The sequence below is a fragment of the Semicossyphus pulcher genome, unplaced genomic scaffold (genome assembly GCF_022749685.1).
Source record: "Semicossyphus pulcher isolate SPU_LCO1_2020_fin unplaced genomic scaffold, fSemPul1.0.p SCAF_27, whole genome shotgun sequence".
Classification (NCBI taxonomy): domain Eukaryota; kingdom Metazoa; phylum Chordata; class Actinopteri; order Labriformes; family Labridae; genus Semicossyphus; species Semicossyphus pulcher.
This window is the reverse complement of record NW_027211701.1, coordinates 5,349,964-5,373,912: the sequence shown is the minus strand read 5'-3', so window position 1 is coordinate 5,373,912 and position 23,949 is coordinate 5,349,964. Positions and strand designations below refer to the sequence as shown.

General features: G+C 40.8%; 1 protein-coding gene across 1 annotated transcript in view; it reads left to right on the top strand.

Moving 5' to 3' along the window:
• Positions 1-23,949, top strand: part of rptor (regulatory associated protein of MTOR, complex 1) — a 201,080-nt gene that overhangs the window by 80,309 nt on the left and 96,822 nt on the right. The window contains exon 8 of the mRNA XM_069676908.1: positions 13,251-13,310. Within this exon, the coding sequence (XP_069533009.1) occupies positions 13,251-13,310 (60 nt within the window). The remainder of the gene's footprint in view (positions 1-13,250; positions 13,311-23,949) is intronic.

Genomic DNA, 23,949 nt, shown 5'->3' with positions numbered 1-23,949 from the left:
GTTTACAGGGCGAGGAGAAAAAAGAGACAACTGATGAAGGAGTAAAAGCTCAGGTTGCCCATCAAATTGTAGCGATGCGAGAGGCAAGCGGTCAGTCTGATGCTCAGTGGGGTAAAAATTGGTCCAAATTGAAGTATCACTATTTTGCTGGAGTTGTTGCCATGAAATTTGGTAGAGTGCAAGTTCAGAGGATCCATCCTGATAATGTAATGGGTCCCCTAAAGATCGTGACCATGGTAACCATGGTAACATGTCCTGCAAAAAAAGCTTTTTTTCCCCCTTTTATATATTTCGTCCTCATCTATTATCCCATGTGCTGTGCTGTGATTTGCTAGTTCTACTGTTCTGTGATTGGTAAGGAACTAAGGTTGCGTCTGTTTGATGGACAGTGATAATGAGACATGACCTATTTAATAGTATTTAATTTCAAAACAAGTCAATCACAAATAATAACCTTTTAATATCAGGAACAATCTCATAGATTGAAAAGGGCATGAAGAAAACAGACACCGACCCTGTGGTCACTTTTCATGTTAACACCACATGATGCAGAGACTTAAGCCAGCCTCTTTGTGCCTTGTGCTTCGGTTTGCACCCAGATTGTGCGCCACTTAACTAGCAAAAGTGGGTCGGACACGCCCTAAATCACTTAGCGCCATGCTCTTTAGACTGTCCGCCGTGTACATAGGGCCCAATAGCTAATTAATTATGCAAACTCAGCACCAACTGGATAGGGGTTTCTACATGTGGTTAGTGACAGTGCTGTGTGAGAATTTTTCTGTGGTATGGTGGATCACACTCGGGATTCTAATCTGTCAAAATGTCGGGCAGCTTTCCGATTTTTCCGTCATTGTTAAAAAAAATTCCACCAAAGACTGAAAATAATTGGTTAATGCGACCCCTGATAAGGAAAGCCAATAGGTCCAAAACAGGGCTCTCACCCAGTAGACTGCTGTCCGTGTCCCAATTTTAAATAATACGGCAACATTGCCCGACTATTTCAACCCTAATCTTTTATTTTTTCCTGTTTTGGTGCCTTAACCTAACCAAGTACAAGAAAAATGTTGTGAAACAGTAGCAGTTTGGTTGTGTTTAGGCACAAACACTGCTTGCTTAGGTGTAGGAAAAAATGTTTTGGGCAAAAATAATAAGTCAAAGACATTTTCTCCTGTAGTTCAAGGGTTAAGGTTTCTGGCAGAAACTCCTGAAGGCAAACTTTGTGGAACCAAGTACTTGCCAATCACAACACAGAAGTACCAGCCAATTACAGAACAGGTGGACAGGAAGAATAAGATGGAAAAAACATATCACTTCTAAACGTGAACTTACAAACCTTTATGCATAGTTCCAAGTCCTACAGCAAATATGTATGTTTTTTTTAAAGGAACAAATTCAGCCTATTGTGAAGAATACAGAGATCATCTAGGAGGAACCTGAACTATCACTGGCAGATGTTGGGGAGGGAGCTCTAATTCAGGCCGTTAGGGAAGAGTGAAGCTCTTTATTATCACATCAACAGCACCAGCTCCACACATGCTAAACCTGCAACTAGGGAGCTGTGGATTCCCACATGTATGTTAACAACCATGCATGCACTTACACACAGGAAGCCTATACATGGTTTTAATGCTGATGATGATGAGTATATGTTGGTCATTTAATCCTTCCTGCTCAGATTTGACAGGTAGTATGGTGACCAAGCACAGTATCTCATTATCTTCATGTATCAGCTGTAAACAGTGTGCGAACCTTTAAGAGCCGGAACACTGATGAGATTTTAATGGAAATGCTGGAGCAAAGGCTCACATGACCACATCTTGTATTCCTTTTATTCTGTGGGTAGCTCCCCTGACGCACACACACCCACACACACACCACAGCCTCATTATGTTCATTCAGAGCAAACGTGGCTGCATCTCTATCCTCCCATTTCAAACTCCTATTGTTAGAACAAGGAATATTAAACACTCACAGCAAATGCTTTTTATTGCTTTAATACACACACACACACACACCACTCTTTACTTCTTCTGGAGCCTTGACTTTAATAACTGAAATGTAAATCAGTCTTGTAAAATGTTGACACGTTCTTCTCCCCTTCTTGTCTCTTGATGAAGGGTGAACTACGGAGCAGGCTGTTACATAACGCTGCATATATCTAAGCTGAGAACTTTCTGGAGATTTGAAGAGAGCAGGAGGTTTGCCTCAGAAAACTCCATCATACATACCGACTGAGAGCAAAACCTAAAGCTCTAAAGACTCTACCCTTTGCTGGCGTCACACCATATTTTATTGCTTTTCTATGCCAGGACCAGCAGTATGCCTGATGCTGCTGGGGGCCAGTTGCACAAGCAGCTTCTGCCCATAATCATTACATGTTTGAATCTTTTATTCGCTTTAAAACAGGATCAATTTGAATTTTGACACCATGAATCTAAAAGAAGCAACTGAAGTCAATTTGGCAGATATGGAAATATGCTGAATGAACACTATGAAGACATCACTTCCTTGCGGTTTGTGGTAACTGAATCTTCCTTGAACATGACTCACTAGCAGCAGTACAACTCAGTTTTTATGCATCATTTTACTGGAACGTGTGTCGGAAATGGGAACTTGTTGATCCCTGTGCTAAAGCTTTGTGTTCATTTCCTTTATTTATTGATTTTTAGCTTTTTTGATTTGGTACAAATGGACCACAAGGAAGTTGGGACAGATGGCTAATTTTTTTTTGTACAGATTTGAAAGCAGTCTGATGAGTGTGGTGCATCACTGTCCTCCAGAACAGCCTCAGTGGTCTTTGGCTTATATTGTCTGAACTCTGGTGGGAAGTCATTCACAAATGTTCCTGAACCGTGTCACATGTGGTGAAGATCTCGAGATTGTAATGGTCAAAAGATATATTTCAATTTCATACCTAGAATTTAGTTACTCACTCATGCATCGTGTCTCAAATCACTATCTTCCATACCTAAGCTTTCACACCAACAGTTATGGCAAAATGCTGTGTACTCTTAAGTACCCAGATGGTGTATTTATAACCGTTAAGTTAAGTGTGGGACGCTCCTGATCCTAAATGGTTGCCATCTTGGCTATGCAGCAGAAGAATTTGACATGTTGTTGATGCATATGGTAATGTCATTGTTTAGCAGCAACGTAAAGTCACAGGATATTCATTTTTTTTGTTTTAATAAAACAGAATTGAAGTCAAGTGAAATGTCTATCAAATGCACTTAAAGGAGAATTTCTCCCCTGGAAAAAGCCACTGTCAGTCAAAGCTGGTGTTCTCTGTAATCAATGAAAGCAATAATATTTAAAATTGGCGCCATAGCTGTGGAGAAAGTGTTACAGCTCTTGGTTTCACCCAGTCCACATTCCTACAACACCCAGCATGCATTGCGCCCCTCCCTCTGAAAGAAACGGCCCAGTGAGAGACGCTGGAGTGAAGTACTACAGTTTTGCTGCAGGCAATGGCTCAGAGCGGTACAGAATCTGAAATACGACGAGAATATACCGGTGGATCGTCCTAAAATCTTCAGGTCTGCAGTCTACATTTCAAACCTGACAAAAGACAAGACATCGGAGGCGGGCATCCCAGATTGAGGAAGTGTAGTTTAGCGAGCTCCCTGGCCTCCGCCAGATGACACGTTTTACGTAGTCTGGCGGAGGTTTTCCAGGCCCCATTGGAGAAGCGGATAGTGTCCTCCAAAGGCAAGGAGAGAAATTGCATTTTTTTCCTTGATAGTCCTATCATGATAGCATGATAGGACTGAGGTTGAAAATCGGCGAACTGGCCCTTTAATCAGAAGTAGTAGAAATTTAAGACTTAAGACCAAACTACCTTATCTAAATTTGCAGTCTACTCATGTAAGTATATAGCATATGCAATATACTACATGGAAGTGTATTAAGGGATTTGGGAAACAGCATTCGTGTTTTTATTCAGGGTTTTTCTCCTCTTTTCAGCCATCTGTCAGCCTATTAAATCACCTGAACACATTCAGGTTGTTTTGGACTGTTGAATTAGTCCCAACAGACAAAAACAATCCAACATACCTGATATTGTCATTAGGTGACATCTGCTGATTACAAAATATTCCAAATGAGTATAATTTGAATGTCAGGCTCGCAGCTGTGAGTCAGAAAATGTCTCAACAGTTGTTTCATTATTCACTGTCGGAGCCGCTCCACGATTCGTCTCTAGGTGACATCATCACTACAGTCTGTCTCTTTGCTGTTCAACAGGAAACTCGTTAAAATGCACAAATTAAAATGAAGGCAGTAACAAGAAATTACACGTGAATTCTTTAGGGTGGACAATGAGCTGTAGGCAAGGTCAACGCCCCTGTATGTTCAGGAAATGTCTTTTAATGAGCATAATGTGTTCAAATACCACAAGCGCTGCACTATGATGTTAATTTAACGCGTTAGCAGTAATGAAGCAAGCTTCTGTGCTGAACAGGCAGGAACCTCTCCATCTTTTGTCTTCTAAATGATCAAGAAATAGACATTCATCATAATGTATTATTTGAAATGTTGCTTTGAAACGAAAGCTGTTGTGCTGGAGCTTAGGAGAGCGCTCACACTTAATGAGCAGCTTGTTATAATCTTATGTAAGAATGAGAAATTTGGTGAGAAGCTGTTGAAATGCGGATATTCTCTTGTTCTCATTGTCTTTAAACATGTATCCTTCTACAAAGAGGATTTAACACACAGACAGCGTAAAACGTTTTAAATTGTAGATGTTATATTGTGCTCATTAGCTGCAGGATTTTTACCATCCAACATTAAAGGAGCCCTCCTCTAAAAGTCTTTTTATTGTTGAATGCAAACTGACAGTAGGATGGAAGAGTGTGTTTAACACTTTTTTAGCTTTGTCCTGTGCAGTAACGTAGTTCCAGAAATCTCTGTCCTCACATCTGTTCTCAACAATTGGAATGGTTCTTAAACTACACCCCTTTTTACACTGTGGTTCCGGCTCAGTGCCGTAACGAAGCTCCGCCCTCATTCAGCCTTTGCCATTTTACATTGGACCAAGCAATGCCGGCGTAAAGCCGCCCCAGTGTGTGCTTTTTCCGGCATTACGGAAGCAAAATGTACGTGAGGTGTAAACAAACAGCGTATGCTTCAAATACACACACACGCCGCTGTTCCGCCCTGCCAGCTCCACCGTTTACTCAACTGTTGAGCAACCACAAACACTTGGAAAGAGAAAGATTTGGCATAATGTCAGAGGAGTAAAGGAAACCACTCACAAAGAAGAGATGAGAACTACTGAGAAAGGAAGAACTTATGACATTTACAGTGAAGGCAAAGCAAACGCTGGCTGTATGCTGTTATCTGCTTATAAAGATGTGTCTCCTTCTTTTGCTCACCACCTGGACAGTTTCCCTGCATACAATTAAAACCCATTCATATTTGATAGGTTGTTTGCCCCTACAAGTTCTCTCTAATGCTGATAACTGTTTGTAGAGATAGGGTTCAAAACAGCAGTTCGTAGTTGAAACCACAGGATCTCAAGGTCATCTCACTAACACGTGACTGCGTACCATCTCAGAGAATCTATCTTAGATTGAAACTGTAAATATACAAGTGCCATATTGAAGCTATTACTACTTACTGTGTAAACAAGAAAAACAGATTTGGAAAATAAATAAAATAGTTGAAATCCAGACTCCTCCATATCATAAATCTCTTAGCTATTTTGATGATATCATAGAACATACTAGGTCTATAAATAACTCATAAACACATGTTGTAGGCCAGTGACAGAGCAGATTAGATCTGATATCACCCTGCAGTCTCTTCAGCATATGACTGATGGAGACGGTGATTGGGGACGGGAAGGCTGATTGAAGGAGTAATGAGCTGTAGAAGACAGCCAGCTCCGCAGGGACTTGAGGAGACTCTCTCCGCTCCCCCGGTTCCTCCCCCACCACACACCCTAAGCAGTATAGTAGTTTCCTCACACTAGATCCTCTTCATTTCCCTCCTCAAAGTTTAATATCTACATGCCCACTCCCACTCTCCTCCCAGCGGCCAGACACTCTCTTATTCACCGATCCAATTAGACTTTGGCCAACTTACTCTCTGTTTGTAATAATCCTTCAATTTCCTCTTCATCTCTGCCCTCCAGGTCTCGGGTACTTCTGTCAACTCATCTGCCCTGTTCTCTTTATTCAGGAACGTTCTGTTCACCTGCTGTAGTTGTTGGTGCTTTCCAGAGTTCAGACTCTGAAAAGTTGTCACAACAAAAAAGCTTTCTTCACACGGTTAGGTATAAAACATTAGCAACCAGAAAACTGTTAGCGGGTGAAATATCTCAACTTCTACAAGATGGATTGGAACAAAGTTTGGTACGGGCGCTGATGCTCTCTATAGCCGTGGTTCTCAACTGGTCTAGCCTCAGGACCCACCAGCACCACCTCCTTGATGACAAATCGCAACTCAAATTTCTGAATTTTTGAACCACTTCAGCACTTATTCAATGTAAAATGGTGCAGTTTGGACCTGGGTCTGAACAAAACATCACAGTATGTCAACATCACAAAAAACAAAAGTATAAAAGTCAAGCAAAATGAGCAGCAGGTAGCGCAAGAGGAAAATATTCCCTCTACAATTTGTTCTATTAGACGCCCTTTTTCAACAGAAATAAACTAAAAAAAAGTGCAACAGAAATGCAACTAAATTAGGGCTCATCAAGTTTCAAGAATGTAAATGTAACTGTAGCTGAGATTACACAATTAGTGAATACATGGAGTGTGAATAAAATACACTACTTCTGCATGCATGTCATAGAAAACCCATGTCCTTCAAAATAAAAGTGCAGCATAGACTTTTTGCCACAAGGTTCTTTTTTTTTTTTTTAAGCACACAATGAAAAACAGCTCCGCGACCCACTTTTGGGTCCCAACCCACCAGTTGAGAACCACGGCTCTAGAAGATGAATTTGAACTTTGGTGCTCCAAGACTTTTAGCCACCAGCTGACACTTGTCTTACTGAGTTTAATATATCAATACTTTTCAGATAAGTTTCCCTGAAAATTGACAGCCATTCATGTCCCACTCAGTATATTACAGAGTGCCATCATCAGTCAGAATTAATTTCCTTCAACACTTCAGTTTAAAATCCCTGCTGAAGTAATAACATACCCTGACCCTCAGCTGTACTTTGTGTTTAATGATCATTGGCAAACATTAGCATGTGCATGCGATCAGAAAATATGTTGTTGACAACATTACTGCTCAGCATCATTTCACTGGGTGCATGTTAGCGTTCCAATATTAGCATTCAGGTCAAACCAATTCTGTGAATAAGTACAGGCCAACACAGGTGCTATATGTCCCTTGTCTTTGTCCAAAATCACTCACTATCTCTTATATATACGATTTGTCTTTTTGACGATCCCAGGGGGCTGGAGCCAATCCCAGCTGTCATTGGGCGAGAGGCGGGGTACGCTCTGGACAGGCAGCCAATCCTTAACAGGGCTGACTAAAGAGAGAGACAAGCATTCACACTCACACTCAGACCTACTGGCAATTTTAGAGACACCAATTAACCAAATTAGCATTTGGAATCACACACTACTTGCTGCTTAATTCATAATTTACTGTATTTAATGTCTTCCATTTGTCTTCTGTCTGGATTTGTGAAATTGACAAGCTTTCGTGCTTTCAAAAATTCCCTTTTTGCTTGCAGCCGCACTAAGCATTGTGTCACGTTTCAGGATAAGGAGTTGTGCAACTCATGGCCTTCTTATGCTGGGAAATGATGATAATACATAAGTGGTTGAAATCGCAATTTAGTGATCACTACAGAGCAACTATTATGTGTCTATTAACTTGGTTGTTATAAGTGCTTGAACGAGGGCGACTGAAAAGTTTCACACTCAGCCTGAATCTTGTTAAAGAGCCAAATGTAGCCATTTTTGTAGCTAGAAACATTATTTAGGAGGAAACTGTACCTATAATACCAGAAGATTTAAAGGTAATTTTGCAATTCAGCCCTCTGGGGCAGAATCCGGCAGCAGGGATGAAGCTCTGTAGAATGCAAAGCAGGCTGAGCCAACTCCTCAGCAAGTGTCAGCTTCAGTCTCTTCAATATTGCAACAATACCACAAACTCTGCTCATATCAACAGTGCAAGTAGGGCGCTGCACTTTCCTCCAGGTGTGTGTATCAATTTGTACATTAATCAATGTATTTCAAACCTTTGTAAATCTAAATGCAAATTCTTAACCAGACCAAAAGCTTTATCCCCACGTAACCAAGCTGAATAACTGTTTTGTATGACAGACTCATACAGCATTATTTACATTGGTGCAAAATGAATAGCACAAGCAGACCTGAGGTCATCTGTATTTACCTGACCTTAAAATTAGCTTCACCTCCGTCAGCTTTTTTTTGTTGTTGTTTGTATTTTGGAACTACTGAGCTTAGTTTCAACTACATAAAAGAATGTGCAAATACACCATTTTTGATTTAACGCTTGCCAGTAGTAACGTTAAAAATGGCATTACAACTGGCAGCTTAATTTAATTTAAGCAGGAGTATGGCATGCATTGATCTATTAAAGAATGAATGTAGTACACTTTTGTATTATTCCCAGTGTTGGACAGTAACGGTTCTACAAATAGCTATGTAAGTAGTTTAACTAACATTTAACCGTACCTTTCTGCTGTGGTCTGAATTATAGCTGTAAAGGATCAGTAAATGACTTCACCGCATACGAAAATGTGTACTGGCGTAGCAGGCAGAGGTACTTCCATTTCACGGTGGCATCACTGTCTAATGCTTTAGAAGATGCCTGCAACTTCTCAAGTGCTGGGGACAGCTCCCGATGTTTACTGAGGGGAGGAACACTCACTCAGATGATTTCCAGTGAATAAGCTAACACAACCAACCCCTACTATGTTGACCATCATTAGTGTAGTCTGCAAGCACCAGTTAGCAACTTGTGAAGAGCTAACTACAGAACAGATAGAGAAGAGGTGCACAAACACTGAGGCAACAGTAGAAAAGGTCAAACGTTTGGATTAGTGAGCCAAATGCTGAGGGGTAAAGTTGTTGAACTAACTCTGTCATAAGGCAATAAAGTGAAGTTTCTTTCTTTGGTAAAAATGATTTGCTTGTATGTAGCTTTAGCTATTAATTTTAGTACAGAGTGGCCCAAACAAAAATTCTGTAGTAATAGCATTGTAAAGAAAAACAGCTTTAAAGTAGCTAGTTACTTTTGCCGTGTTGCTGTAGCTTAGCTTGCTCTTTCTCTAAGGGGTAGCTTCAGAGTAGTGAAGCTAAATTTAATGTAGAGTAACTTATAGCTTAGCAACAATACAATATAAAAACAACAATTTAATTGATACTCTTTTAAAAAAGTTATGAGCAATATCTTGTGCATATTCCCACAAATGCCCCACGCATTCTAATCCCCTGTCATCACATATACCAATCCTTTGTCACTGCCCCCTTTGGCATCTGTATTAAGTTCTGTTTTCTTCCTTTGTACTGTGTGAGTACTCTGTTTTTCTGTTTTTTATCACATTATTGTGTGGTTTAAAATAATAACTCAATGTTGATTTAATTTCACATGGAACTCGAACCATGTTCTCCTTGCAAATATTCCTTCATTGTCTGACCTATCCATCTGCCTATTGCAACGCCACCTCACTATTCACATGCTGGTCGATGGGAGCAATTGCTCTGATCGTCTTATATTGCTGCGAATGGGTCCACATTAACTTACAATTATGTGGGTTATTTATGAATTATAGAGCTTTACCTTTGCTTTACCAGCTTTACCACTTTGCATCGAGCTTCAGTGATTCAGCTAGGTCCAGAAATCTCTGCAAAAGTGTGATTGACGAGGTACTAAGATTGACAACTAACCAAACTAAACTAATTTGTAAATTAGTAATTGCTATTAACTTTTGGCAAAAACAGTAGTATTGGTTGTCGAGAATAGCGAAAGTGAAAGCTGTTTCTCTCTGCCTTTAAGTTTGAATGCACCCCTTATTACCAGTTGCTAGGCTGCATTCAGCAGATATTTTACGAAGATCACTGAGTTTGAGTCGAGACCAGAGTGCCGACAGATCTAAGAGGATAATGCAGCAGCCTTAATAAAAGCTTTCTCTTCTGAACCCTCGACTCATTCAAACCATCCAGCCTCAGAGGAGCATGTGATCTGTGTTGAGATTGTAGAATGCAGTTTTTATTCTGGCTTTGCTGTGTAGAATTAAGATTTACTTTCACCTGGAATGACATATGCTCGCATCTGCATCTCTGTCTGATTTCAGTCTTGACTTTGTCACAGATTTAGCCTGATTCCAAGATTCCCCTCTAAGGACCCTACGTATCCTAGAAAACACGTTGCAATGATTTATTGTCGATCCCTTCGTCTCATTGCTAATCACTGATCGTGTTCACTGGCTGTGGTTGAAGCCAGAAGAAAACTATTCAAGGTTCAAGTTCATATGCTGTGTTTTTGAATCTGTGCAGAATACCTTCTTATAGCTGCAGTGACAGATCAGAACATTATTGTCAGATTTTGATCATTAAAGAGCACAAAACATTGCTTTTTGTAAGATAAGCTGTGGATCAGAATTACTATACTGTTGTGACCAAATGATGCCAAATGCTCATCTCGATTCTTTCATCCTCCCCGCCTGAGAGACTGTACCACTCCCTGCACAGGCGTTTGGGTGGAATACGCAGTCCCTGATGCAGCCCCTGCTTGGTCTGTTCTCTGTTTACTTTGGCCTGTTTGTCTGTTTCTGCTAGACTCAATTTTTTAGTTAATCATTGCTGTTTATGTCTGGGGAATCACTGTATCCCTTTTTGCAGCCGCGCAGACAACAACATAATCAAAATATTTAATCTGAGGTCCAAATGATATTCACAAGTAAACACAGAACACTCTCGGATTGCAATTACCAATGCACATCATGGCTCGCAAGGCTTGAAAAAGTTGGTCATCATTAAGACGTTCGAACAAGCTGTCCCGGTTCCCTCCTTCCTCCTCCTGTTCTTTGAGCGCCAGGCACACTCAGGGCTCGTGCTGTTCTTTAAAGAGACAGTAAGTCACGCTGGTGTCATGTGGGATCTCATTACTCTGAATGTGGATGCTGTAGCTTACGTCACAGTCGGGCTGGATCAGTTGTTGGATGCAAATCTCCAATTCATGCACGAGTTCTATCCTTTAGGGATTGCATTTGCTTCCAGGCATGACGGCTGTTAAGGTTGTTTGTGTAGTGAACTGAATAACTAATGTAGATAACCCATCACAATACAGGAAGCATTGAATGTTAAAGCTATACAACAAGTGTGCAACAATTTCTACTAGGGCTGCACGATAAATCGTTAGACCATTGCAACCACAGGATCGCAGGATGTGCAGTAGTGAGGCAAATTAACTGCAAAATTGTGTTTTGCTTTGCAATTGCTGTTTTGTTGATTGGTGCAAAAAGAGTACTCACCATGTTCATGTTTTCCATCACTAATCTAAAACAAAAGTGTGTCTGATTTCACATTAGTGCAGCTCTTTATGAGAGCACAGTGAACTGACCGCTGTGCTGCAGAGTCTGTGTGTCCACTGTCTATAAACTGTAAACATAAATGCTGCGCTACTGCCGTCACAGATCATGTTAGCAGGATGATCAAGGCAGGTTTTTAGTTATGTGTGGTGGCCAATATCAGCGGTGCCTTATCCAGGTGCTCGTCAGCGATGTGGCTACATATACGGGCTGGTTATGGAGCGGATGTGCTACGGGGTGTTTACTTTTAGCGGCTACACCTGCATTGTCTATATGTGAAATTTCCTTCAGGTCACATCGTCTAGTTCTTGCAGAAGCTTAAAGGATAACTTTGGGATTTTTCAACTAGACCCTATTTTCCCGTGTGTTTGTGTGTAAGTGACTAGTGGATACAACAATTATTGAAGTTGAATCAGTATGCAGGGAGGGAGCACCGGCCAGCAGCCGCGAAATGAGATACAATGTAACTAAACGGGGCAACGGGCATACGCCAACATACAGCTACTAAAAGCGCTTGTTTTTGCTACTGACAGGCTCAGATCGTTATAATAAGTGTCTGACAACACTTTGGCAGCCATGCTACTTGACCTTATGCTCTCTGTCTGTAACCAAATCTTGCGCAAGACCGTAGTTGTTGCAGGAAGAAGGAGAGAGGAGAGAGGAGTGAGAGAAGACGAAGACGAAGAGGGAGAGAGGATCTTCAGCCATGACAATCTTTTAGATAGCACTGAGCAACGCTTTCTGTTCTCCAACACAACAAACAGCACTTCTCCCTCTTCGTCTTCTCTCACTCCTCTAGTCACTAGTAACTTACACACAAACGCATGGGAAAATAGGGTCTAGTTGAAAGATCCCAAAGTTATCCTTTAATAGAATAGTCATGACTTTAAACCTTAATCTGGTTAGTCTGCTAAATGGCCAGAAGTTCAGTGTGCATGCTAGATTCAGTTGTTGTCAGTTTATTACATTATTAGCTAATTAGAATAGTTCCCAGCATGCACATCTATTGGCTAAAGTATTTCCTTTTGTCAAATTTTGACATGATACTTGGTTTGTGCTTGTTAAGTGTCTGCCCTATCTAACACTGTAACCTAACTAAGAACAAATCCAGACAGCTAATCTGTTCCGAAAAACAGATTACTGCAGCTTTAAATCCTTTGAAGTTGAGCTAGCGAGAACAAACAAACTGTACAAGTAAAGTGAAACTTTAAAGGCAGCTGGATAACTCATATTTTATGTAACTAAATGGCTTTCTACAGTGTTTACACACACACACACACACACACACACACACGCAGGCACACAGGCACACGCTGCTCTCCTCTGGGTTTGTGATGACTCGCAGTGAGCTCCAGTGCAGAGCTGTTAGTCTTTCGAGGCTCTAAACGCCGACCTGCTGTGACTTGCAGCTGGTCCTGCCTGTCAGAGCTCGCCACACACGGTAAACAAAAACCTCCATGCCAGACGTTTATGAAGTACTGTAAAACACTGTGTGTACCCCTGCCTGCCCCAACTCCTTTGACTGTAACTCAGCCAAAATACACTTATCAAAGTGCTCAGAGGTTGTAACATTTAAAGTCCTAATTTTTCATTAGTGTTCTATCTGTTGATTGCTTGTAGGTCGTAAAACCTGAGCCATAGAGGCCAACCGTTTTTATCGCTCTGTCTAGTCTGTGAGCACCTATTGTTTTTTTTCAGCAGCTTTTCTCTGTCTGTTTTTTTCCAGGTTTTGTATGCAGAAGAGTGCCAAGCTCGTGCCAGGGGTGACGTTAGACCTCATTGAGAAGTAAGTGGCACTTCAGCAGCATCCTAAAAAAACAAAAATCTCACTCACAACTCTTCCCCTCTTACCGACTCTTTCTCTCAGGTGGTTGCAGGCTAGAGAGATCATTATCCTGTTTTCCTCGAACAGTCTTTCTCTGTCTATCTTCCCGTCTGTCTCTTCTGCTCTCCCCTCCTTATTGTCAGCCCTCTCTCTGTTGTTTTCTACCCTGCAGGTATAATTCTCAGCCTTTGCTTTCCCCTCACAGCCAAAGCGGCACTAGTTTGGCAGATTTAAAGCCTCACATTTCTTCAATAAACCTCCAGGTGCCAAACGCTGAGCACAGAACATCTCTTGCTCTTAGGCACACAATCTCAGCTCTCAATATGGCTGTCACATCCAAACTTTTAATAGTTTCACAGAACCATCAGGGGGTGGCATTGCGGGGGAAAGTTAAATGACACCCATAAACTAAGAAGTAGTAAGTAACTTAAATAACAGTCAGTCATAGCTCAGCAGAATCTTGTTGGAAGCACCTTGAAGTGCTCAAGTTTGTCACTAGCCACATAATGATATTTGATCAAAATATATATATATATATATATATATATATATATATATATATATTTCTTCATATGCTCAAACTATGATTTTGCTTTGTGAGTGTTAACACACATGAACAATGCACACTGTACCTGCACATCTGTATCGTCCTCCACTCTTACAGTAGTTTTTAGGCTGACGGTTTTTCGCAGAGACAGTATTTGCTGAACTGCTCTCCCCTGGCCTCTCTCCTCAAGAGATGTTTTCTGTGTGTGTGCGTGTGTGAGTGTGTGTCTGTGAGTGTGTGTGATTCTCCAGCTAGCAGGAGCTGTCCCACAGTGACGCACTGTAACTTTGCTGTCCCAACCAAACGTTTGACTTGTTCTACTTTGGGAGGATTCTGTTAATCCCTCACCAGTTCATCAGTCAGCTGAACAAAGTTGGTTTTGATGATGCTGTAAGTTCAAAAAGAGTGGCCTTCATGTAGCCTCACAAAAGGGAGAGTCATTTCTTTAAAATGTAACATTTTTGTGAGTATATCTTATCAGAATTTAGTAAGATGCACTTTTTTTTTACATGCTTCCACGCACATTTATTTAGCTTGTTGATGCTTTTAATGCAAACCAAAAGCTGTTATCATGATCATTTGAATACTATCACAGCATTTACCTTATAGTTCAACACTAGAGTTTCGCCATGCTCACCAGTCTGCTGCACTAACTTAAAGTAATATCTTTGTCTATATATTTACAATTATTTAGATTTTCATTAAATACATGTCTGTTAAGTCACTATCACCAAATGAGGTAACACAATGGTGATTGAGCCCACGGCCCACTGATGAAAGCCTTTGCAATTATAGTATTATTATGGACTGGGTGTCTGTTGCGACATTTGCGGAAAAAAAACACAAGTGGCGCCCAGTTAGTGACGCGTTTATCATCACCCAGCAGTTGTTGGTCTGCCAGAGAGGGTAGGCGGAGCTAAGCGGCTCTTTTTCTGGTCTCAGTGAGTGTTGAGAACTACTATGGCTGAACAAACAAAGGAAAGATCAATGACCACAGATACAACATAAAAAATAAGTGAAAATCCAAAGAAAAAGAAACAAATTTGAGGCTCAGATGAAGACAACCAGTCTAAAAAGGAAAGCGATCAGCGAGGAAAATCAAGAGTTACAAAGGGAGCCAGCTGTAGACGCCTGGTTAACTTGGGAATTGTCTGCTCACAATTTCCGTTTTTCACCAAAGGTGGCGCCAAAGAGAACAAAACTGAAATCTCTGTACTGAATCTTCGAGACTGAATCTTTAACTTTAAATTTAACTACTGTTCGCTCACCAGCTTATTTTCATCTTTTTCATTGCAGTTTTTCATCTGCTGGAAAGCTACTGATTACATTACATTACATTACCCCTTTGTTGGATGACTTTTAATTTAAAACATCTTCAGGAGATGTCGACTTTTATGATAGCACATTTTTACAGACTACAGAGTACAGACGATGAGTGAATGAACACAGAATTTCTAGTAGCAGATTGGTTTACATTTTTTGTTGTTGAAGGAGTTGGTGTTTTGGGAATCAGATAACCACATGAGCTATCATAGTCAAACCAATTTTCTCTACGTCCATGTTTTTTAACCTGTCTGTTACCAGGGACCAGCTTTTATATGTTCACAACGTGACTGTTTGTGAGACCTGATCCTTCCTAGGGTGAACACGCTGCACGTGTATTTATTACAAACAAGAACAAGAGCTTGTCAGTGATCCACACAACAGGTTACATTACTGCCTCTGTACTTGCCCACTGCTGTTTGTGTTGTGTACGTTAAGAGAGCTGCAGGTCTGACTGACTGTGAGCAGAGCAGACAGGCCACATACAGCAGGCCAGAAGAAAAGTGCGCTTTGGCTGCATTCAAACAAAATCCGGCAGGTGTGGGCGTGTATAGGCTTTAGAACAAAAGCCCTGTTAAACAACAGAAAATAACATTTCTTTGATTCTCTGCTTTGTTCTCGCTAAAGCTGCTCTCTCTCTTAACCCTCGCTGCTCTCACTTGCTCTCACGGTCTTTGATTGGTAATCGGATTATAGTAGGATTTTATCATTTAAACACATGGGATGGAAATAGTTTCAATGTAAAACTTCTGCAACTCTAATAGTGGATGATTTGACTCACCGCTTCAGTTCAACTTATTACATCTCATTATTTTCTTTTCGTTCATGCCAGAATCACTGCAATTGGTCCGGTCAGAACTTTGTGGAGAGCTTACATGTTCACACTCAACTTGTTTTCCTTGTGTCTAAAAGATTAATAAGGATTATAAATCATTGAAAAACATCTTATCGGTCCTTTTTCTTCCTTCGTTACCATTTGATTTTTCTTCAACAATTTATCTTTTTGACTTGCTTGCAGTTTTTCTTTGATCTTTTTTATTTTTCCAGCCCATTCTGCCTCACCCAATCCTTTCCCTTCTCTGTCAAGCACCACTTCCCTCCAGTGGATGAGTATTATGCAGGCAATGCCCGAGCACTGCACATATAGCTACTGCCCAGTGAGCCCCAAGGCAGGATGGGAATCCTCTCGAGAGATGACGAACACCTTTGAAGAAATACATCCTTTTTTCATTTGTCTTTCACTTTTATTTTACATTCTGTGTTTTCAACCACGCCAACATCAGTCAGTGGGTTTGACAACATTGAAGCTTTCCATTCATGCTCAAGCTCCCATGTCCTCTTCTTCTTTTATCACTTGTCCCTCCAGAATAAAGAATGGGCTTCTGTAGAAAGTGGAAAAAAGTAATTTATGACCCACTTGCTGTACAGAGAGTTTCAGCACCCACAAACATCACAGTAGTTTACGTCAGAGATGGGATTTTGCAAAGAATTCTTACTGATCTAATTGTTCTGTTCGACATTAGTAAAACATTGAACAGCAACATCAGAGACGAGACGGATTCACTAAGGTTTTAGAATCACTCGAGTGAGTCATAGGAGTGCCTTAGAGAGTAATAAAACTGTAAATGTGATTATGTTTTAAATAGAAAATAAACGCAGAATGAATACTAGAATAACAAAGACTTTTTAGATAAAGAAGAGTAATTAATAGAAGACTAAATAAGTAAAAAGGAAGAAGAGAAATAATAAATGTGTGAAAATATGAAGACAATTTAATCTCACATTGTTTGTTCATTTATTTCTGTATGTATTCTATTTCTCTTCTTTTATAATCTTTTTTATTTGTTTTATTCATATAATAGTTACATTGGGCTGCGTGTTGGTGCAGTGGTTAGCACTGTCGCCTCACAGCTAGAAGGTTCCTGGTTAGAATCCCGGTTCAGACTTAGGGGCCTTTCTGTGTGGAGTTTGCATGTTCTCCCCGTGCTCATTGTTCTAGGGGACTCTAAAAATTGCCGGTAGGCGTGTGAGCGTGAAAGGTTGTCTGTCTCTATGGCCATATCCCAATCTCTCTCAATACACTCACAGACTTAAAGGCGCGCTCCCATTAAGTGAGTGAGGGCTCTGATGTGGACTTTTCCGTGCTCAATTGCAGACTTTCCATGAGTCCGCATATCTGCACACTTTCCTTTGGTAGAAACCCAGAGTTCATAACGAACTTGGTGATGTATACAAATGGGATTGTCCAGCCCCCCACTACATGTAAACAAAGCAAGCATGGACAGTGAGAGGAACCGCAAATACAGGTAGATCTATCTGTAAATGACAACATGTCGTTCATCGCTTATGTGGTTATTCCTTAATGTTTTTAGAGGAAAAGCTGTAATGCAAAACACAGAGTTACATGCTGGAGGTCAGCTTTTTTCTAATTATTTAATGGAACACCTTGTTTCCAGGCATCGTGTGATGCATTGATAATATGTCCCATTCCTGATTTCTTTACACAGTTCTCAAACCCTCCCGGACTCAAGCACTCGCGCACTGCACGCCTAACGTCAGTAAAGTGAGGGTTCAGTGCTTAGGCTCTAGGGTGGAGCTTTGGATTGTGCCTATGTGTCTCTGTGTGGACTGATTGACTGGCAATCAGCCCAGGGTGTACCCTGCCTCTCGCTCAATGACAGCTGGGATTGGCTCCAGCCCCCCCGTGACCCTGATCGGGTTAAGCAGTGTAGATAATGGATGGATGGATAATTTGTCTATATTTTCTATATATTTACAATTATTTATTTTTTTATAAATGTAAATATTTTTACACATTGTAATTTTTTTTTACAGCCAAACTGTCAATCACCTGGCTTTGTGCAGAGCCTCCCTTCCCAGCCTTTCAGTGATACCAAATACAAATAAATACAAACATTACATTAATGTAGAAAACTATTAAAAATACAACAAAAAATTAGACAACTTTGTATGCATTCTAAAGTAGGTTTGATTACTGCCGAACAATATGCCATGGCAAATAGAAAACAGCTTGACATATACAGTATATACAGAAAGATTCTTCTGTGTACAGCAGCAGCAAAGTGCTGACCTTTTATATATGTCTGTTTGCTCCCCTGAAATTGGATTTGTGATGTTGATTCCAAACTATATTGAAAAACCAATAAAATATATTATTCATGAGACATATGACCTTGAATTGACCTACAAGCATAAAAATATAAAAGCAAAATTTTACAGGAGAAAAAATATGCTGAAAATTATGATTAGAAAAGGTTGAAGCTCATGGTAACATTTATATTATGGTTGTGAAATGCACTAAAATACTGTTGTGGCTTTACTTCTAGCTCCTGATGTTTCAGCAGTCCTGAACATGTCTGGAGATGGGCGTCTTGTTTTTAATCAGTGGGGGTTGGTTGGAACCCTGATGCTTAAGTTGCGGTTTTTCCTCACTGCATGTCCAACATGCTGTCCAGAGGGCTAAATGTTGACTCAGCTGTCGTCCCTCAGACTTAAATAATGGATGGTCCCAGAGCTCATAAAAGAAAAATGGAACTAAACCCTTTTGCCATCTCACCTCTCTATGAAGCATGGCCAGCATTCTAACTAAAGTCAGGTGCAAAAGTAAAACACTTTTTAAGGGATAAGTCATCAAAATCAAAAGTTCTGCAACTACAAGAGTGAATGGATTATTATAATGATTTATTATGATGGCTTTAAAGCTGCACTAATCTATATTTATACGGCCTGTTCTCTTTATCGGGGTCATCACACAAACACATTACAGGGAACATTCAACGTTTATGTTAGCTTAAACATGTTTGGAAAGGTAAATACAACTAATCAACATCCACACAGATTTCCGCCATCCGAAAAGATGAGTCATGTGGCTTTAAGCCAATCAGATACCAAAACTGGGAGATAGGCAAAGGCAGTGCCCATTGAGAGACTTACAGTAGATGACACCATGTTTGGTACATGAACAGAAGATATGCAACTATGCCCTGTTATTCCCCCATAGGTCAAAGAATACAGAGCAATTCAAAACGTGGCCATGCATTATTTTTAAGAGACTCCTTCTTTACAGCCGTTGACTCAAACATATAATAGAGGCAGGATTGTAAAAGTCATCATAGAAACCACTATAAAATTAAATGATGGATATTTAAGGATAATTTGGAACCACTAATAAATCTAATTTGAGAAATTACAGCCTCCTTTTGCTGGCTTAATTGCTTCCGTGCCTGTAAAAATACTGATGAAATGTGATATTGCTTTTCATGGGAGAGTCTTGCAACAGGACTTGTAACATCATTCGTCTTAATGGATCTCCTGTGTTGGGTAATTTGTCTTTAAGGTCTAAGATATGTCACCTTTTTTCCTCTAATGACATGGGCTCTAAAATGTGTTTGTATGATGAACCTGATGAAGGCCACAAGCTGAAATGTGTCCTATGATTAGTTTTGGGGACCACAAACTTTTTTTCTTCCATGCGTCATGGCAGCAGGAGGAGTTGTGCTTTAAGAGTTCTGCTTTAACTCCAAATGGCAGACAGAAAAAGGTAGCAACTAGCAGGTGAACATAGAGGAGCATTTAGCAGCTTTTTAAGTGGAACTATAGCTAAATGTATCTGAACTGTCAATCATAGTTTGACATAAAAAGTAAACCTCAACGAGAACATCTGTCAGCTGAGTTTGTGGTATCTTAGCAACAACATCACACCAGGTTGCTGTTCCTAAGAGGCTTCCAGTTATTTTTCAGCCTTTAAAATTAGCTCAGGGTGATTCGTCTCAAATACTATTCAGAGCAGCTTTGTTCCTTTGTCATCATTCTTGCTTGTCCAAATTTCACACGTGGGCATGAGCAAGCAGCTATTGGGCATTACACTCACTGTCCACTCGTTGGGCATGTATTCACACCTTTAAATGTCATACACGGTTGGAAAGCACGCAGCAAACACTCATCGGCCTTAAAATATTACAAACATTTGTTGGGAAATGTATTCAACATAATGTCAGCGTTGAGTAGCTGTGTGCTGTTGATTTGTTTATTTATTTGATCAGTACTTGTCTGTCCTCCATCTGTGCACCCTTCTGTCTCCGCTTCCCACATACATCCAACACACATTCTGGCCGTATCCAATCATAAAAGCCTTTTAGATATGAGAGTCACGACGCCGAGCGCATGTGGCTTTTACCTTCATGCACTTGGATTTCTCTCAACTATCTCTCACTGTTTCCCTCACGTAGTCTTTCTTTCACAGAGCCGTGTCTTTCAGCTCTCATGACACACGTGTCGTGGGTTGATCCCATTTCACAGCCTCCCTCTGAGTCTTTCACAGAGAGTCTTTCCCCCCTGGGTGAGCAGGGCCGACCCGCCCCCTTGGTGTCTGACACAGACTGAATCCCGGCTGTGCTCGACTCAGCGGGGTCTCTAGAGTTACACTGTATTATTGAAGGAATCAAATCACTGGGATGGCATGTCAGCATTAATAATATAAAGGAGATACGTTATTGATCCTGTAGGGAAATACTTCATGCCTCCGCTCTACAGAGACGTCAGAGAGACGTGTCAGCCGCACAGCAGCAACGCTCGAGGTGGTAGAGATAAAGCTCTTTGCTCTAGATCAGAGGCAAACACTGTGCCGCCTTGTCTCGATAAGTTTCTTGGTTCTTGTCCACAATATGGATTGTCCTTCAGCTTTACATCTCACAGAATCCCATACAATACCAACTCCTGTTCAAGACCCTGATCTCAAACAGGGACTTAAAGTTGCCTCTAACAGATTCGAGGCTACAGTTGTGCTCAATGTCTCTTTTATCTTTCTTTCTTTTTTCTTTCTGATTAATTATTACATATATGTTGGTAGTTTATTATATTACTGGGAAACACTAGGACTAATGGCTTTTCCTTTCCTTTTTACTAAAGAACTCTGATATAGTTGGACTGAAAGAAAAAGAATAAGGCTGTGAACAAAACGAGGCTCTATTGTCAACAATAACATTTTATCAAAGTAGCACTTGTGGTTCCATTTCACCAAAATTTTGTACAGTAGGAACATGTCACCTCTTAAGTCTTACAAAAAACCTGTTGGTGACATGCTACACCCAACAGGAAGTCGGCCATTCTGAACTCTAATACATTCAATTCAAAGGTCAGCACAGACTTTAGACCCTTTAATGAGTTTTCATAGGAAGTTCTTGCAATGGCCAGGCAGACAAGTCTCAACATAGGCCTTTTTATTGGGGGCAGCTGTGGCTCAGATGTAGAATCAGTCTTCCTCTATTTGGATGGTTGGCAGTTTGATCCTGAGCTCCTCCAGTCTACATGTCAAAGTGTCCTTGGGCAAGACACTGAACCTCACTGAGCCCCCGAAGGCGTAGCAATCAGTTGGGAATGTGTGTGATTAGTCAGGATCAGTTGATCCTGGCTCAGAATTACAATACAGAAAACTATGAAGAATAAGTATAACTTTAAGTGACAATCTCGAAGATTTTGTGATTTAGAAGTCACTATCTATCGCTGAATGAGGAAACACAACGGTGACTGAGCCTTTGGCTCACTGTTGAAAGCCTTTGCATTTGCAGTAATACGTACTGGCTGAATGTGGCGACTTTCGTGGAAAAAATTACAAGCAGCGCCCAGCCAGTGATGTGTTTTCCATCACCCAGCAGTGGTTGGTCTGCCAGAGATAATCTTCTATGGCTGATCAAACAAAGAAAAGATAGATGACGACAGATTCAACTTCAAAAATAAGTGAAAATCCAAAGAAAAAGAAACAAATTTGATGCTCAGATGAAGGCAAACAGTCTAAAAAGGAAAGCGACCGTCAGTGAGAAAAATCAAGAGTTACAACCGGAGCCAACCGTGGACGTCACACATGCAACACTGTCTGGATATCTGGGATGTGTGCTCCCGCAATTACCGTTTATCACCATAGGTGCCGCCAAAGAGAATGAAACTGAGATCTTCAAGATTATACCTTTTAAATAAAAAGAAAGCAGGATAACATACGTCAGCTAAAATGAGTAAAACAAGAAATTGAAAGTATTTTTCATGGATTTGACGAGCCTGAACACCTCTGAGCATTCCAGGCCTGTTCAACAATTCATCCATCTATCAGTCCTTCCATCCACCTCAACACCGTCTTATTTCCCTCCTCAAATATATTCCTGAGCAAGCATATGGACTGCTGAGTGCTGACTTGCCGAACACCCTTGGCAGGCTTTCAAATGTACTCTGGAACTGGCCGGCCCTCATGGTTATACAGTAGGCTTGGATCTGCCAGGAGCTTCACTGCTGCTATTATTTGTCACTAAGAGGTGGAGGTGGGAGGTGGAGGGCGGGGAGAGTTCAGACACTCTGTGGGTAGTTATCTGAAATTTGTTTAGGGACTGAATCCACTTTACATGCCAGCTGCCATACTATGCGGCTGATTGCTACAAAGGTCTATCAATAAATTGCGTTGTTTAGTAAATGATGTTTTAATATACAGTAGTATAGTGTCATTTATTTTTAGATAGCGTATATACATCTATTAAATGCTTCTCAAGACTCAGACATACTCTTGATAGTGCTCTCGTTATTTTGTATGTGCTTCTGTTTGACACCGACAGGGTTGCTGCTGAATGAATTAGGCTAAAATTGTTATGGATGCCATGACGATACATCTTAGCAACAACAACTTAATGGATACACCGATGTAATTATAGGCAGATCAAACGTGCTCTCGTGCCCTAATGGTGGGGTAGGGATATTATAAGCCCATTGACTTACAGTCCCACATTGTGTGACTTTTTTGACAACTGTCACTTTGTTGCTTTAACCTGCATTATGTGTTAAACCTTTTTAAATTTGTCTAAGATGCACACTACCCATTTTATGTGTACATGCACATGGCTGGGAGGGCGGCAGGGCTTTTGTCAGCACTGTAAAGAAGCACCGCCTTTACGCCGCCTTTGCCATTTTACACTGAACCAAGCAAAGCCAGCTTAAGGCTGCCCAAGCGTGTGTTTTTACATTTGCAACAATAGCACAAGCTTCCCATACAAACCCACACACAGCGCTGGTCCATCCTGCCGGCTCTGCCACTTACACATATCGCCTCTGTTAGTACCTCCGATGCCGGCTCAGAGGCAGAATGACTTCGCCCCACCATTACGCCTTCGTGCATTTTACATTAATGATGAGGCGTTAACAGTGCCGGCTTAAACTGGCAGTGTAAAAGTTTGTCAAAGGGGCTTTAGTGAAGCCATATAATGAAAAGATATTCTGGGTATGTTGAACTAGGTTCATAGTTCAGGCCATCAGGTCACTCCTCCTCCCAGACAAAACAATAATTGACCTTCCAGTCCCCCAAAACCTCTGCAGTCTCTTTCATATTAATGTACTGTACATACAGACAGCATTGTCAGCAGTAATGCTCTGAGTTGTTAAAGTGCTTTCTCTCATTAAACCTTTTCCCTTGATTTTCTATATATTTAAAGCATATTCTCCTTTTTCTTCACACAGACTCAAATGACTCACTTGCTCACATTACCTGTAATATGTGTGAGGCAGCTAGTGTTCGCTGTCACCCTGTCCTCTCTCACTGCTTTACATAGTGTTCATTAGAAGGCAGACGCCTCGGTGTGGTAAAGCTAATTTCCTTGGTTTTGCTACAGTGATTACTGTCACGTCTTCTTGGTATCTGTCTGAAAGAGATTTCCCTGCTCTCATTTCCACCCTTCT